The 14776-nt window shown below is 41.8% G+C and overlaps 1 pseudogene and 1 gene segment (V, D, J or C); both read right to left on the bottom strand.

Moving 5' to 3' along the window:
* Positions 1-860: 860 nt before the first annotated feature.
* On the bottom strand, positions 861-2625 carry LOC122121235 (annotated as a pseudogene).
* Positions 2626-9583: 6958 nt separating this feature from the next.
* Positions 9584-14776, bottom strand: part of LOC122121246 — a 236354-nt gene continuing 231161 nt past the window's right edge. Inside the window, 1 exon segment of the V gene segment in view lies at positions 9584-10101. Coding sequence covers positions 9852-10101 — 250 coding nt within the window.

Genomic DNA, 14776 nt, shown 5'->3' with positions numbered 1-14776 from the left:
ATATTGGTACCATGGTTCATACTGGCCCTACAAGTGGTGGAGACTATTTCCTGAGATGCAGACAGGAAGAATGAAGACTGGGTCATCTGGACATAACATCTTGCATCTGACATTGGAAACATAACAACAAAGTTAACATCATCCCAATTAGAAATTGGGCTAAAGACTTAAAGAGAAACTTCTCTGAAGAGGAAAGAAGGATGGCCAATAGAAACATGCAGAAATGCTCAACCTCTCTATCCATAAAAGAAATGCAAATCAAAACAACATTGAGATACCACCTCACCCCAGTTAGAATAGCTAAAATCAAGAATTCTAATAACAATAGATGTGGACCGAAGTGAACCTTACTGCATTGTTGTTGGGAATTTAAACTTGTTCCACCACTTTGGAAAATAGTATAGAGGTTCCTCAAAAGACTCCACATAGAGTGCCCCTAGTGGCACAGCTGCTGTTGCTTGATGACTTACCCATTCTCTCTGGAGTACCATGGGTAGTTCAAATAGCAGCATTCTCTTAGGGCAGGGGAAGCTGCAGAGGGAGCTTCTGGCCAGACATAGCCACCTGTGATCCTGGGGCTCTGGGCTTAACTGAAACTTCACATTATTGCTTTGTTGCACGCTGGACACTGCCAGGCGCCTACTGCTTGACCTAAGTTTAAATAAGGGACTTCAAGACTAGAAAGGATGGCTCTTTTCAGTTTATTGCATGAAGGAGTTATACTAGTCCAAGTTAAAAGTGGACCCCAAATGGTTACATTATGCAAGCTGTGAGGTTTTTAAACTTGTGACAAGGGAATGGAGGGAAATTCTACTCATTGCAAGGAAATCCTCACTTAAGCTTTAGTGAGCCATAAGCACTTAAAACTCATGAACATTCAGCTGATCGTCCTGAGCCTGTCCAAGCTCCACCAGGAACTGGCATATGTTCTTGTGCTGGTCACCCTGTAGCTGAATTACTTCTCCATATTCTGGATGCTTAATTACAGTACCATTGCAGGCAAATTTCTTCTTAAACACTTTCACTAGTTTCTTTTTATCATAATCATCAATGATCCCTTGAACAGTAGTAAGGGTCTTCCTACCATTTCTCTATTGAATTCTTTACTTTCTTTTTTTAAATAAGTTTTTATTGTGAATATACTGTACAAAGGGGTTACAATTACATGAGCAAGGTAATGAGTACATTTCTTATCAAGCATTGTTGCCTCCTCCTCTTTTTTCCACCACCCATCCCTTCCCTCCGATCTCCACAACTATACTCCTCCCCACAATAGCATCTTGTACACCTCATTGTGAAATGTGTCCACCTGTATCCCTAATTACACAATTTGTTTTTTTTTTCCCTTCTGCTTCCCAAATTATACCAACATCAAATACAGTGAAAACAGGGGTTATACCGTGGAGGAGCGACATACAAAGCAAAAAAAAACCAAAAACCAAAACATGTGGACATGAGGTACTTTATAAATACATTAGAAACAATAGCATGCAAGAAAGAAAAAAACACTTAGATATAATCCTTGGAGAAAGCAGGAAGCAGGTCATCACTCTTACTTGCATCAGCAAAGGGATCAAAAGTTTGAAGGTTCTGAATAACAGACAAAGGATAAGATTTCTTTTCCTAAATTATATTAAGTGAAGTAAGCCAGGCCCAAAGAGACATATGTCCCATGGTTTCCCTTATTTGCAATATATAGTATATGTCTGAGTCGAGCAGAAAAGGTAAGATAAGGTGATGTTAGGGAAATGAACCCTAAGATATATATTCAAATGGTTTTTTTTCTTTCATGTGATTGTTTCTAACACATTTATAAGGTTATTTCTTTGTTGCTTTGTATGTCCCTCCCCCACAGTATAACCCCTGCTTTCACTGTATTTGAGGTCAGTATAATTTGTGGAGGGGAAGTGAAAAAACAAATAATTTAAATAGGGATACAGGTGGACCCATTGCAACAAGGAGATGTACAAGACATTATGTCGAAAAACAAACTATACAACTTTGGCCGGGGAATTGGGGGATTGGAGTAGAGAAATGGGAAGGAATAGGAAGGGGAAACAAAGGAGGAGGCAACAATACTTGATAAGAAATGTACTCATTACCTTGCCCGTGTAATTGTAACCCCTCTATAGGGTAGTTTCACAATAAAAAAAATAATAAAGAAAAGAAAAGATTAATTTCGTGAACATAAAAAAAATTCTAACGAGACAGTTTAGAAAGAACTGTCCACCCAAGGGCACAGTGGGGCATTTTAAAGAAAAGTATAAGTAAAGGTCAAAGGAAACATGAAGTTCAATAAACTTATAAAAGACAGATGATCTCACTGGTAATCAGGAAATTCAAACCCCACCGGACTTGAGGACATACATAATCTGCCAGGATTCAGGGTTGGCAAGTCTGTGAAGTGATGGATATTTTCCTAGAGTTCTGGTGAGAACTGAAAATTGGCTTGAGGATCTTGGAAGAAACCAGGGCTGCCGGGTAAATTGGGAGGTGTACCTTTTGTACATGGTTTGCCACACAACAACTCTTCTCCTGGTTATACAAGCCTGAAACACCTTGCTCATCATCTCCAGAGGAGGGAAACAACAGCCACCATCCAGAAACAGAAGACACTGGAAACATCTTAGGGTCTAGCCCAGGAGAAATAAACTGTCCTGAATTCACAGAAATGCAATGCTCTAAGAAACAAAAATGAACTAGAGCCATATGCATTAATGCAGGTGAATCTGAGAAACATAATGTTGATGTTCAATAAACCACTGAAAAATCTAGGAAGTATAATCCCATTTTTATAAACTTAGAAAACGCATTACTTGTATTTCTGTCATGCTAAAGAAAAACAAAGAAGATGCTAATACTATTATTCTGAACAAGCTTTCTTAAAGGGAGAAATCCAGACTTCAATGTTACTGAGAATGTTATTTCTTAGGCCAGGTAGTCAGTAAGTGATATTCATTTTATTATTTGTCAGTAAAAATAATACATCTATATCCAAGATTCTCATTTGACTATAGTGTATAATCAATAAATATTTAACTAGCATTCTAATTTATTATGAAATGATGTTTTGGCTATCATTTATGGGGAACGATGATCTATAGTAAACACTAAACTTATGTGTGACAATAAAGAACAAGGGTTCTGATAAATACAGAAATCCCTTAGACTTTTTGGTACATATTTAAATTAGCTTTGTGTTATGGAGCTGAAAGGTGTGCCAGAGAGTGAATCTTTTCTCTGCTGACTGCAGGAAGGTGTTCATTTTCTGTCTGGATAGAGATTGGCACCCTTTGGATGGGAAAGCATGGGAGGACAGCATTCCTTCTCCATTCCCATAAGTGGTGTGTTCCCATGGGCTGCGTGAAATCCTCTTATTTACCTTCTGGGTGCAATCAACTTTTCCTTCTGGTAAGCAGGTTTGAAGAATTTTTGTGTATGTAAGAGGATGGGCTCATAGTTATTGGAAGAAAAGTTGAGATAGAGCATGTTAGGATTTTGTCCTTCAGGTATCCTTTAGAATCTGTGAAGAATCCTATAAACACTGAAACATTAACCTAAGGAACACACCAGATTAGGATGAATAGTAAAACCAATGTTTAAACTCTGAAGACAGAGAGACTTCTAGATCTTAAATTGTTGATAATGTTGACTACATTCTTCAGCAAACGTAAGAAGTCTTACAGAAAACCAAGTATGGGGGCCTATATATGTAACCTCAAGAAAATACTCAAAGGAGCAGGCAGCAATGCTTAATAAGAAATGTACTCATTACCTTGCCCATGTAATTGTAACCCCTCTGTATGTTATTTTCACAATTAAATTAAAAGAAAGAAACAAAATGAAGAATTACCCCCCCCCAAATAAATAAAATACTCCAGAAAAGAGACTAGAAAAGAGAGACAATGAAACAGAAGAAGTGGTTAATTTGGAATATGATTTCTCTTGTTAGTAAGGATTTTGAACAAATAAACTATGGGGAATGATTATTTTTGAAGAAATTTTCTGATAATAGAAATGTGGAGCATAGAGAATGAGTAATTTCAGAGCAAGAGAGTTAAAAATTAGAACCTAAATCCTTCCTGCTAAATGTTGTTTGATAACATATTTCAAGTTTGGGATATAGATAGCTAGATAGATATCCGCATATATATCTACATATAGAGTGGTATATATATATATATATATATATATATATATATATTCACACATATACATAGGTAAACATAAATATATATAAGTATAAATGTAGAAATAATATATATATATATATATATATATATATATATGGACATGACAAATGGCCACTGGCTTCAGTTAGATTGGTGCAGAACTGATCAGCAGTTCCCTAAACAATTATCCAACCTGAGTAATGAAAACTCACCTCAGGTGATGAAAGACATTGAGGAACTATCTCCCATCTACCCAAACTGCTTCGCAATAAACCAGAAGAAAGAAGCTAACATCAGAATACACCCTAACAGCAGGGAGGGTTAGGAGATCAGTGTTGATGGTCCACACCTGTGGAACAGTCTACAGGAGGCCAACTCACCGGGTTCCAAAGCTCAAGTTTAACCTGGTCTTCCCAGTGGAACCCTGTCACTGAAACCCAGCAAGCAAATAAAATGGTTCCTGCCAAGCCAGAAGTCTCACAACACTACAAAGAACCAAGAAAGAGGCAGGAAAGGCTGTACACACTGTACACACACACACACACACACACACACATGTATATATGCAATATATGTACATTTGTATAGGTTTCTGCATATGTGTATGTATATGTATGTGTATATATGTATGCATATATACATATACACACAAGGGAAAATATATATACACTTATCTCTAGAAGACCAATAGCCACTGGCTTCAGTTAGATTAGTTCAAGTGTGAGCAGCAATTCCCTAAACAATTATCCAACCTGGGAACTGCCAACACACATCATGTGATGGAGGAGATCAAGGCACTCTCTCCCATCTACCCAACCTGCTTCCTACCATAACAGAAGCCACAAGCTCAGATCAAAACACACCCTAACCACAGCGGGTAGGAGCTCAGTGTTGATGGTCCACACCTGTGCTCAGCCTACAGGCAGCAGAATCACCAGGTTCCAAAGCGCCAGTCTAACTTGGTCTTCCCAGTGTGACCCTGTCTCTGAAACAAAGCAAGCAAACAAAACAGTTCCTTAGCAAGCCAGCAGCACACAAACCCCAAAGGAACAACAAAAGAGGAAGGAAAGACTGGGAAAAGACACTGGCCAGTACAGATTTGCATATATATGTATAAACTACATATAATTGTATATAACTATATATGCTTGTGTATATATATATATATGTATGTATATATGTTTGCACATATACATAGGTTGAAATAAACACATATATGTACATATTTATTCATTCATTCATATATTTATTAAACTTGACCAGGCAAATGGCCACTTCTTTTAGTTGGCTTGGTGCAGGCGGGATTAGCGATTCCTTCAGCCAGTGTCCAATCCCGGAAGTGCCAACACACATCAGGTGATGAAGGACATTGAGGTCAAATCGGAAACAATAGCCCTGGAGTTTGTGGAGCAATTACAAAAGTATGTCTAGGGTTATGGGTTATCTTTAAAGGTGGAAAATACAGGGCCAGATAGAGAGGATCCTGTAAACAGGATGGAGACAAAGGGAGTGTTAGTGGAAGTTGCCAGTTGCACCATCCCCTGGGCCCCAGGTCAGAGGGGTAGTGGGGGATCTCTTGATGCAGGAGTTCCGGACAAGAAGGGCAGAGCAGACACTTGGCCTTGGGAGTTGTAGGGAGGGGACTTGTGGAAGGTCAGGCAAGGTGCATCTTGGGAGACCCCCTTCTAGGATGTAAGGGTGTGACAGTCGAGAGACAGGGAGGGGTTTACAGGAGGAACTGTGGGAAGAGGTGGGGCAGTAAGAGTTTATATAAGGCAGGCAGCTGGTGGGCAGGGTCACTCTGGACTCGGCTACAGAAAGGACCAGGAGGAAGCCTACGTGCCTCACAGCGATCGACCAGAAGAGTCCCAGAGCACGGTGAGTGACCCATGGCATTCAGGAAGCCAGGTGAGTGTCCTGGGCATCTCTGTAGACATAGACGGGGTTGGCAGAAGGATGGAGGCAGCCCAGTGGGAGTGCAGAGCGGTAAGGCAGATTCAGGAGCGCCTGGCCTCCAGCACAGATGCCGACGAGCTATACAAATCCTTGAGGCTGCTCTCAGTCATGCCCATCACAGCAGAAATCCTTGCCACCACGGGTGTCAGAGAGACAGTGAAGGGTTTTAGGAAGTACCAGCAGGTGGGCAGTTTGGCCAAGGAGCTGGCCAAGCGATGGAAGACCTTGGCTGTACTGAGGCGCAAATCAGAGGCTCTGAGCCAGGTTCCTGAGCAGGATGGCAGTGAAAAGCCCAGGAAGGATGATCTGGGAGAAGGGGAGTGGAAGGAGATGAGGGAGCGGGAGCCAGAGGACATGGTGAAGTCCTCAAATGTGGATTCATTCTCTCAGAGTAGAGTGAGTGACCCGCAAGATGCAGGAACACAGGTGAGTGGGCCCAACATCTCTGTAGACAAGGTGGGGGTGACATCGGGATGCAGCATGCCGAGTCTGTGTGCAGAGTTGTGCAGCAGCTCCAGGAGCGCCTAGTCTCCAGCACAGACACGGAGGAGCTTCTTCATTCCTTGAGGCTGCTCTCAGTCATTCCCATCACGGCAGAAATCCTTGCCACCATGGGTGTCAGAAGGGTACTGAAGAGTGTTAGGAAGCACCCACAAGTGGCTGGTTTGGCCAAGGAACTGGACAAACACTGGAAGACCTTGGCAGTTCTGAGCCACAAATCAGAGGCTCTGAGCCAGGTCCCTGACCAGGATGGAGGTCTAGAGCCCAGAAAGTATGATCTTGGGCAGGGGGAGGGTCAGAGGGAGGTGGAGGATGGTGAGAGGGAGCAGGAGGACCTGTTGGAGGCGTCAAATGTGGATCTGTCCTCTCAGAGCAGGGTGAGTGAACCCCTGGATGGAGGAGTCCAGGCGTGTGGTTCCCGTGTCTCTGTAGATGTGGCCAGGGGTGGCATGGAGACGCAGGCCGCCAAGTGGGTGTGGGGAGCCATGCGGTTGCTCCAAGAGCAACTGGCCTCCAGCACACATTGGGAGGAGCTCCGCAAATCCTTGAGTCTGTTGTCGATCTTGCCCATAACGGCAGAAATCCTTGGCACCACGGGTGTCAGAGAGATAGTGAAGGGTTTTAGGCAGCACCCGCTGGTGGGCAGTATGGCAAAGGAGCTGGACACACGCTGAGAGACCTTGGCTCTCCTGGGCTGCAACCCAGCACTTCTTTCGGCGATTCTACAGCAGGTCTCTGAACAGGATGGCGCTCAAGAGCCCAGGAAGCAGGCTCTTGGGCTGTCAGAGTCAGGGTGGGTGCAAGAGGACAAGTTGAAAGCGTCAAGTGTGGTTTGGGGCTCCGGGGGGAAAGAAACAGCAGGCAGGAGGGGAGGCCTCAACTCTGGGCCAGAGCCCCCACAGCCCGGGGAGCTGTGTGAGTTCCAGGGACCTGGCAAGCAGTCCGCCAGCCCTTGTCCCGCCCTTGTCCCAGGAGCAGGCAGGAGAAGCGTCCCCGAGTGGACCCAGAGTCCTCTGGGGGCAGCAGCAGGTCTCATCCTTGGGCCGTGGAGAGCTCTGGAGTCTCGCGGGACCCTGGGCCCACTGGTATCCTGGACATGCCTGGCAACGCGTGCCATCTGGTCACGCAGTCTCAGGATCCACCAAGGCTCCCACAAGAAGGTCTCCCTTGGGAACCCCAGGGACGGGCTGGGGCCAGACCAAAAGAGGGGGGCCGATCCTCTGAAGAGGGGAAAAGAGGTTCAGGCCCCCTGCCCTCTAAGGTCAAGCAGACCTCTGGCAAGCCAGAGACGCAGGCAGCGAAGCTGCGCGGGCGCAATCACCAGAGCGAATCCCAGCAACAGCATGAATTCTGGGCACCTCCACAGTCTTTCAAGGATGCCCTCAACCTGACCCAGCTGCTGCCGAGGAGACAGAGGACCAAGGGCAGGATTCGTGCTGTTGCTTTGGTTCAAGGAGGCCTGAAAAGGAATGGCTCCAGCGGCCCCAGAATACCCTCGGATTCCTGCTCAACTCAGTCCCAAGGGCAAGCAAGGTCCAGGAAAACCAGGCAGGAAAGCTGGCGCCAACCTCAGCCGCCAATCCAGCCAGTCCCGTCAATTCCACAGAAGGAGTCAGGGTGCCAATGGTGCATCTCAGCACTGAAACCTCTAATATGCCTGGGCTGCAGGCCTATTCGGGTCGGCTGCATGACCTGAAAAGGATGCCCTCCTTCTCTTCATCTAGGCCGGGAGCCTTTGTGCCCTGGGAAGTGGGAAAAGGGGAAGGGGAAGGAGAAGGAGAAGGAGGAGGTGTTGAGGAAGGGGTAAAGGGAGATGAAAGGGAAGGGGGAAGGGGAGCAGAAGGCAAAGGGGCACAGGGAGAGGGAGGGGAAGAGATGGCCTTGCCTTTTGTCAGAAAGTCCCTGAAGATGCCACTGTACTCTGGACCAAAGCTCGATTCCCTCGCTCCCTGGTGCCCCCAGGATGTCCGGGGGCTCCCTCAACACAGCACTCCAGCCACTCTCAGGCAGCCCTGCATTCTCCTAGCACCCATTTCCCAGACTTCTACCCCTTCTCCGCACCAGCCTCAAGGGAACACTCATCCAAGGACAGTGGCGCACAGTGGTACAGAAAGGCTGTGGCAAATCCGCTGTGGCAAAGCATTCAAGGATGAAAAACCAGCAGAGGGTGAGTCCTGGCGAGAGCTGAACCTGCGGCTTTGCCAAGATCAAGAGCAGCGTGTGCAAGCAGCGAGCGCCTGCACAAGCCAAGAAGAGCCAAGGCCAATGGACACAAAGCTCTTAAACCAACCTCCAGAAAAGTCTCCTGGCCCTGGAAAAAGCTCCCGGGCGAGGACTGTGTGGGAAGGGTGCTCAAGGGCTGTTCTCACTGCTTCTGAAGGACTGGGATAATGAGTAGAGTCAGCAGAGTCCTAAGAACAGAGTCTTAAACCACTGGAGTCTGTTCTTATCAGAACATCGAGAAACACTTCATGAATGCATGAATGCAAAAGCTATATGTCTATTGTGTATATGTAGTAAATTAGGTATTAATTAATTGATTGGTAAACTAATATTTAATTGTATAACTTATCATTTTAAATTCTGAAACTGAGAAGGAAATCTAGGAATAATGGACAGTCACTTGGCTGTCCTTCCCTCACTCTTAGCCTGGGCATGATGAAGCTTAGGACACAGTCTGTGCCCTTGAGCACAAGCTCACTGCAGAGGACTCCGGTGACCTCCTGGGGACAGCACTGATCCTGCAGCCCTCTCTCATCTCCCACAACTGGACATGCTGTGTGCACATGTTCCCTTAAGGGCTGGAAGTCACAATATAGCTTAGGTTAATACTGAGCTGGTAAATCCCACCACCACAGCCAAAGAGGAGAATTATTTGAAAAGCGCTAGTTTTGAAATATTAACTATACAATTTGTAGTGTTCAAATTGAGTGGACAAATGATAGAGAAGAAAATGGAATCAGAATGAGTATTTATTAAACTATATGATGCATTATCATCCCATCAGCCAAAGGAGCCACATGGCTGCCTGTGCAATTCCATGGCTTTTGCTGCAATATCCTAAAGGGTATCAGAAATGCTTGGATCAGAGAGCACAACAGTGACTTACTATCCTGACTTCTCTAGCTTCTTGCTCTCACATTCACTCAGAAAAGCTGTTGTGCTGCTCCTAAAAAAGGCTACATGTGACAGTTCCGCTACACCAGTCAGGGTGGTTTTTGTTCAGGGCTGTATCAGTGTGGGAGGAACATGTGTATGTTGAAAGCAGTAATAAACACCAACATTCTCAGCCTCCACCCTGCTGATTTTCAATGTGAAATCTGTGCCTGACCCACTGCCACTGAATCTGTGTGGGACCCCAGAATATTGGTTGGAAACCAAATAGATTAGGGCTTGTGGAGACTGGCCTGGCTTCTGTAGGAACCAGTACAAATAGGTGTTTCCATCACTATATATGAGACTCTGACTCGACCTACAGGAGATGAAGACTGGCTCTCCCAGGGTGACAGGCAGAGACAGTGGAGTCTGAGTCAATATAGCATCTCCACTGGATCCTAAAATAATTAGAAAAGTGGACAGGGTTAATTACAGGCATCATGAGACATTTTCACAATTATTGCAGGCTATAATTTTTTAAAATTTTTGTTTCATCCAACAAAATGTTCATTAAATACATGATGAACACACACACATAGACACACACACACACACACACATATCAGAATTTGTAAAACTGCATGGAGTTTTGCTCTTTCTGGAATCTTCCTCACTCTCAAAGATACATATTTACATTCAAGAGGGCAAATATGCAGGAGTGGACATAACACACATGGGGAGCAGAGCTCAGCCCCTCCCCATCTCTTTCCTTAGCTCTAGTGTGTTCTTACCTGTTACCCAGAGCATAAGCATCCCCAGGAGCTGAACAGGGCACTTCATTTTGAGAGTAAGCAGTGCTGGTCAGTCCAAGCAAGATTAGAGCTGAGCTTTTATGTTGGACTTGCAAGGGAGCTCCTCCCTAAGGAGCAATACGCAAATGTCCTGGTGGGTGCAATGGTGAGAGACAAACTTTCAGGTGAGATGGAAACAGACACTGGGAGGGTGGGGCCTCTTCTGTGAGCAAATGACATTAACTGGGACCAAGTAAAGCAAGAGAAATCTAATGTGTGTTCCCTGGAAAGGGAATGCCTTCATGATTCCTCCTGCTCTTGTCTGCTGCCTAATTCTTCAACCATGTCTGGTATGTTTTACAGTTTTCTTGATAAGGATGCATTTCCATAAATATTGAGTCATTCTTATTTATTTTCTAGACATTTGTTTAAAAGTTTAGTTCTGTTCATTTCATTTTGCGTAGTATAAACTACATGTAATGTAGAGAGCAGAAATAAGAAATGTACAATGTTTAGCACAAATCTACAATTCAGACAAACCATGGAATTCAGTATCAAGTTACGCAAAGGCTCCTCCTCCAATACATAAGAAACAATCCCAACATGTGGCATTATAGTTTGTTTGTTTCCTAGACTTGACCATCACATAAGTGGAAGACAGAACTTTTACGTGGTTTTAGCTTCTTGTTTCTGAAATCCTTTTGAGGTCTTTTCCCCTCATAGGTTCTGAGCCTTTCCTATCACTTCCTTTGGTTCTGAAATGCTTCTTGTTCTGCCAGAGTATGTCTACACATACCAATTTCTCTTCATTTGCAGTTAGAAAAACAATGTTATTTTTTTGCCTTCAAATTTAAGGTATGGGGTCATGAATACAATATTCTTGGTTGGCTTTTCTTTTCTATTGATTGTCACATATGCCATTCTACTATATTCTAACCTCAATGGTTAATGATAAAATTAATCCAGGATGTTATTGAATTTTCCTGTGCAAATAGGCGTAATGTTCTTCAAGATTCTCTTTTCCTGTATAACAGCTTTTTATCTGTGTTTACCTGATTGTGATTCAGTAGAACTCTTTAATGCAAAAATAAATCTCATTTTAAGAGTTATTTTTCAAATATTTTAGCTTATTTTTATCTTTTCCTTTATAGGTTTTTATATACAATCTTACCATAGTAATCAATAAATTAACCTATAATTCTCTGAGGAATTGTCTGTTCATTTTTTTTTACTAAAAAATTATATTGTTATATATTCATTGATTCTTCTGCCATAATCAAGTCATAACATTTAGTGCATTGTTCCATTGGGTTCTAGAATTTCAAAACTGATTTTTACATCAATGTAAATTTTTGCCTTACTTCTCCTCTACCTGTCCTTTCCCTCCGCTATATTCTTTCTAGGAAGTTTGTATTACTGGACAAATTTGTATGTTTAAAAATTCAAACTGGCGTTTGTTTCCCCTTTCTCTCTCACATGCCCAGGATGGGGAAAACAACTTTAACATACTTTCAACCCAAACAGACAGTCACCTCTCATCTCTCCAACCCAGGAAGTTATTAAATCTCTGTCAGAGAAACACAGAACTAAAGTGATGAGACAACAGTAAACCAAAAGATAAGAACCAATTGTGCTACCATTTAGTCTTGGAAGCAATCCTGGAGCAGACCCCTTGAGAAGCCTCTTAAAACTGGGACCTTTTCTCTGATTAGTAGGATAATAGAGCTTTGATTTCAAATCTTCACTATTCTTCTCATTTGACATGTGACAAATAATAAGCCTTATATTCTTTTTCCTCAACATACTGCTGTCATTTTTTTGTGAATTAGTTTGTGAATTCAGGGGACCAAACTTTGGAAACACAACAACATAGAAACTCTTTGGAGAGAAAGAAATAACTTAACAAAAAGATGAGTGATAGTGTAAACCACCAAAATCATTTTGATACATAAGCAAACATTCCAAACACATGAGCAATCCTTGGGAAAATGTGTCCTTTCTTGTGGTTAAGTGGGAAGAAGCAAACTGAAAACTTCCTTCCTCATAACAGCATTGGAAGGACACAATATAGATTAGAGGAATATAATTCTTCAATCATCTTCTATGGATGTCATTCATTATCTAGACATAACATTCTTGAATGTTTTTATTCAGAATAATCTAGGACTATGGCTGAATGAGTTAGTAAGATGTAGTCTTCAGTTAGATGTTAGTGACTCTGAACTGGAACTCCACCACCATTCTTGGAAATCCTCAATGCCAATGCTCCCTAGGTTTCACTGAAGAGACTTCAATGTCACTTGACTTGGGGCTCTAGAGATTCAGTTAGTCTTTATTGTGCTATACTTTTTTTTTTTACTCTTTGTTTATGAGGCATAATAAAAACAATCATTCTAAATTTTGAAAGTTGGAAGAAGGGGAAGGGAGAGATGAGGGAAGTTAATCACTTAAAAGTCAAAGGCCCAAAGAACTTTCAGAAAGCTTTTGTCAGACTTTCTGAAAGTTAATTGAAATACTAAAACCTGAGTAGCCACTCACACATAAATTAGAAATCTTTAGTAACAATGAATTTATAGACTGCTAACCCCAGTCAATCCCTAAACACCAAATACATTGTTTACAAACAGCCACACTTGACCGCTGTATGTACTATCTAACTTGTCTCATTTCTAGCTAATATAAAACTATTGCAAGAACTTTTCGTGAAGGCTGACAAAAATGCTCTTGGTGTTTAGATCCAGAGAAAAATGGTCCTACTTCTATTCAGTATTTTCACTGATGGATATAGGAACTTATACTAGGACATGATGTTTTTCTTTTGTTATGTGTCATGACTCAATAAACCATTTGATTTCACAGAAACTAAAGTCCAAGCACTTAAGAGGTTTAACAGGCAGCATCTCTTTTTCTGGCTAATGTCTTCCCTGGTCATTGTTGGGACATATTGGGCAGAAAGAAATGATGGTCATAGAGGAAAGCTTGTCTTCAAATTCTCAGTTCCAGTTGGATCTCATCTTCTTCAATTGTTAATTTCCTGGGATCTGGGAAACACCTGCTTGATGGTAATAGAAGAAGGAAATGCCCTGTTATCTTCTCTAAACCATTGATTGCCTAAATCATGGAATTTCATAAGCTTATTTGAATAAAAAGAAAACCCTTTCTTTTGTCATGAGATGAGCACTATGTATGAAGATGACAATGGTGCTTGACATAGTATTTTGCTTCCTGGTTCCAAAAAAGGAAAGAATACAAAATGTTTTAGGAATTCTTCAGTGTTCTTATGATGTACTATTTAATGTCTCAGCTCTTTTTCCTCAATCACATTTCTGGTCACAGATATCTGGGGTCTTGTAGATGAAAATTGTATGATTGGTGCTTATTTAATTTATAATTTTAATTCATTACTTGAGAAATAAAATTCCAAACTTAAATATATCAAATATTGTTCACCTGGATATTCAAGAATTATATTTGTATATTATTATTAATACATTATCTACTGAGCTGACTGTATGGCTAACTAATCATTCAGGATAGTGGATTCTCTCAGACTGTCACATTTTCCTTTTCCTCTTAAAGAATCATAATTTCACCTTCCTTTATTTTTCTCATAAGCTATTCCTTTTGTATATGTGTAAGTTTGATATTGCACACCAAGTGAGAATTAATAAAATGAAGGAAGTCATGCTCAAAGAAAAATCACATCTCTAATCCTTCTGTCACATTGCTGGGTATCACAGGTACTGGGTATCACACTCACTTGCTGTATGCTTGTAATTTAGGTTTTTTCCCCACTTGTATTAGAATATCAAATCGTTTTTCTTCTTTATATGAAATATATTCCAAATAATTCTTCAATTTATTAACAGTATATACTTGTATCATGTGTTCACAGAAAACATCCTTCTTTTACAGTGGAAAAAAATCCATTGTGTGTGTGTGTCTATGTATGTGTGTATATGTGCATGTGTGTGTGCACAGGTGTGTGTGTTTATGATCAGAGAGAAAGAGAGAGCGAGAGTGAGATGATTGTTCAGTCACACCTTACGTACATGCATTTTATTTGTTGCCAATATTTTTCCTAGGGTCGAGAAGTTTATCTTCAAGGACATTTCTTGATATATATGGGATATATATTAAATGATAAAATCATGCTGCTTTGTAGATGTTGTCGTATTTTATCATTTTTAGAATTGTCTCTTCAGATGTTCTATTATTATTTCCATTCTTTGCATTAACTTTTGAAAAAGTTGCTGCAGG

Source organism: Dipodomys spectabilis, unplaced genomic scaffold (assembly GCF_019054845.1).
Source record: "Dipodomys spectabilis isolate Male_0828 unplaced genomic scaffold, ASM1905484v1 ptg000187l, whole genome shotgun sequence".
In the NCBI taxonomy this organism is placed as follows: domain Eukaryota; kingdom Metazoa; phylum Chordata; class Mammalia; order Rodentia; family Heteromyidae; genus Dipodomys; species Dipodomys spectabilis.
The sequence above is the reverse complement of the archived record's forward strand: the minus strand, read 5'-3'. Positions and strand labels throughout refer to the sequence as shown.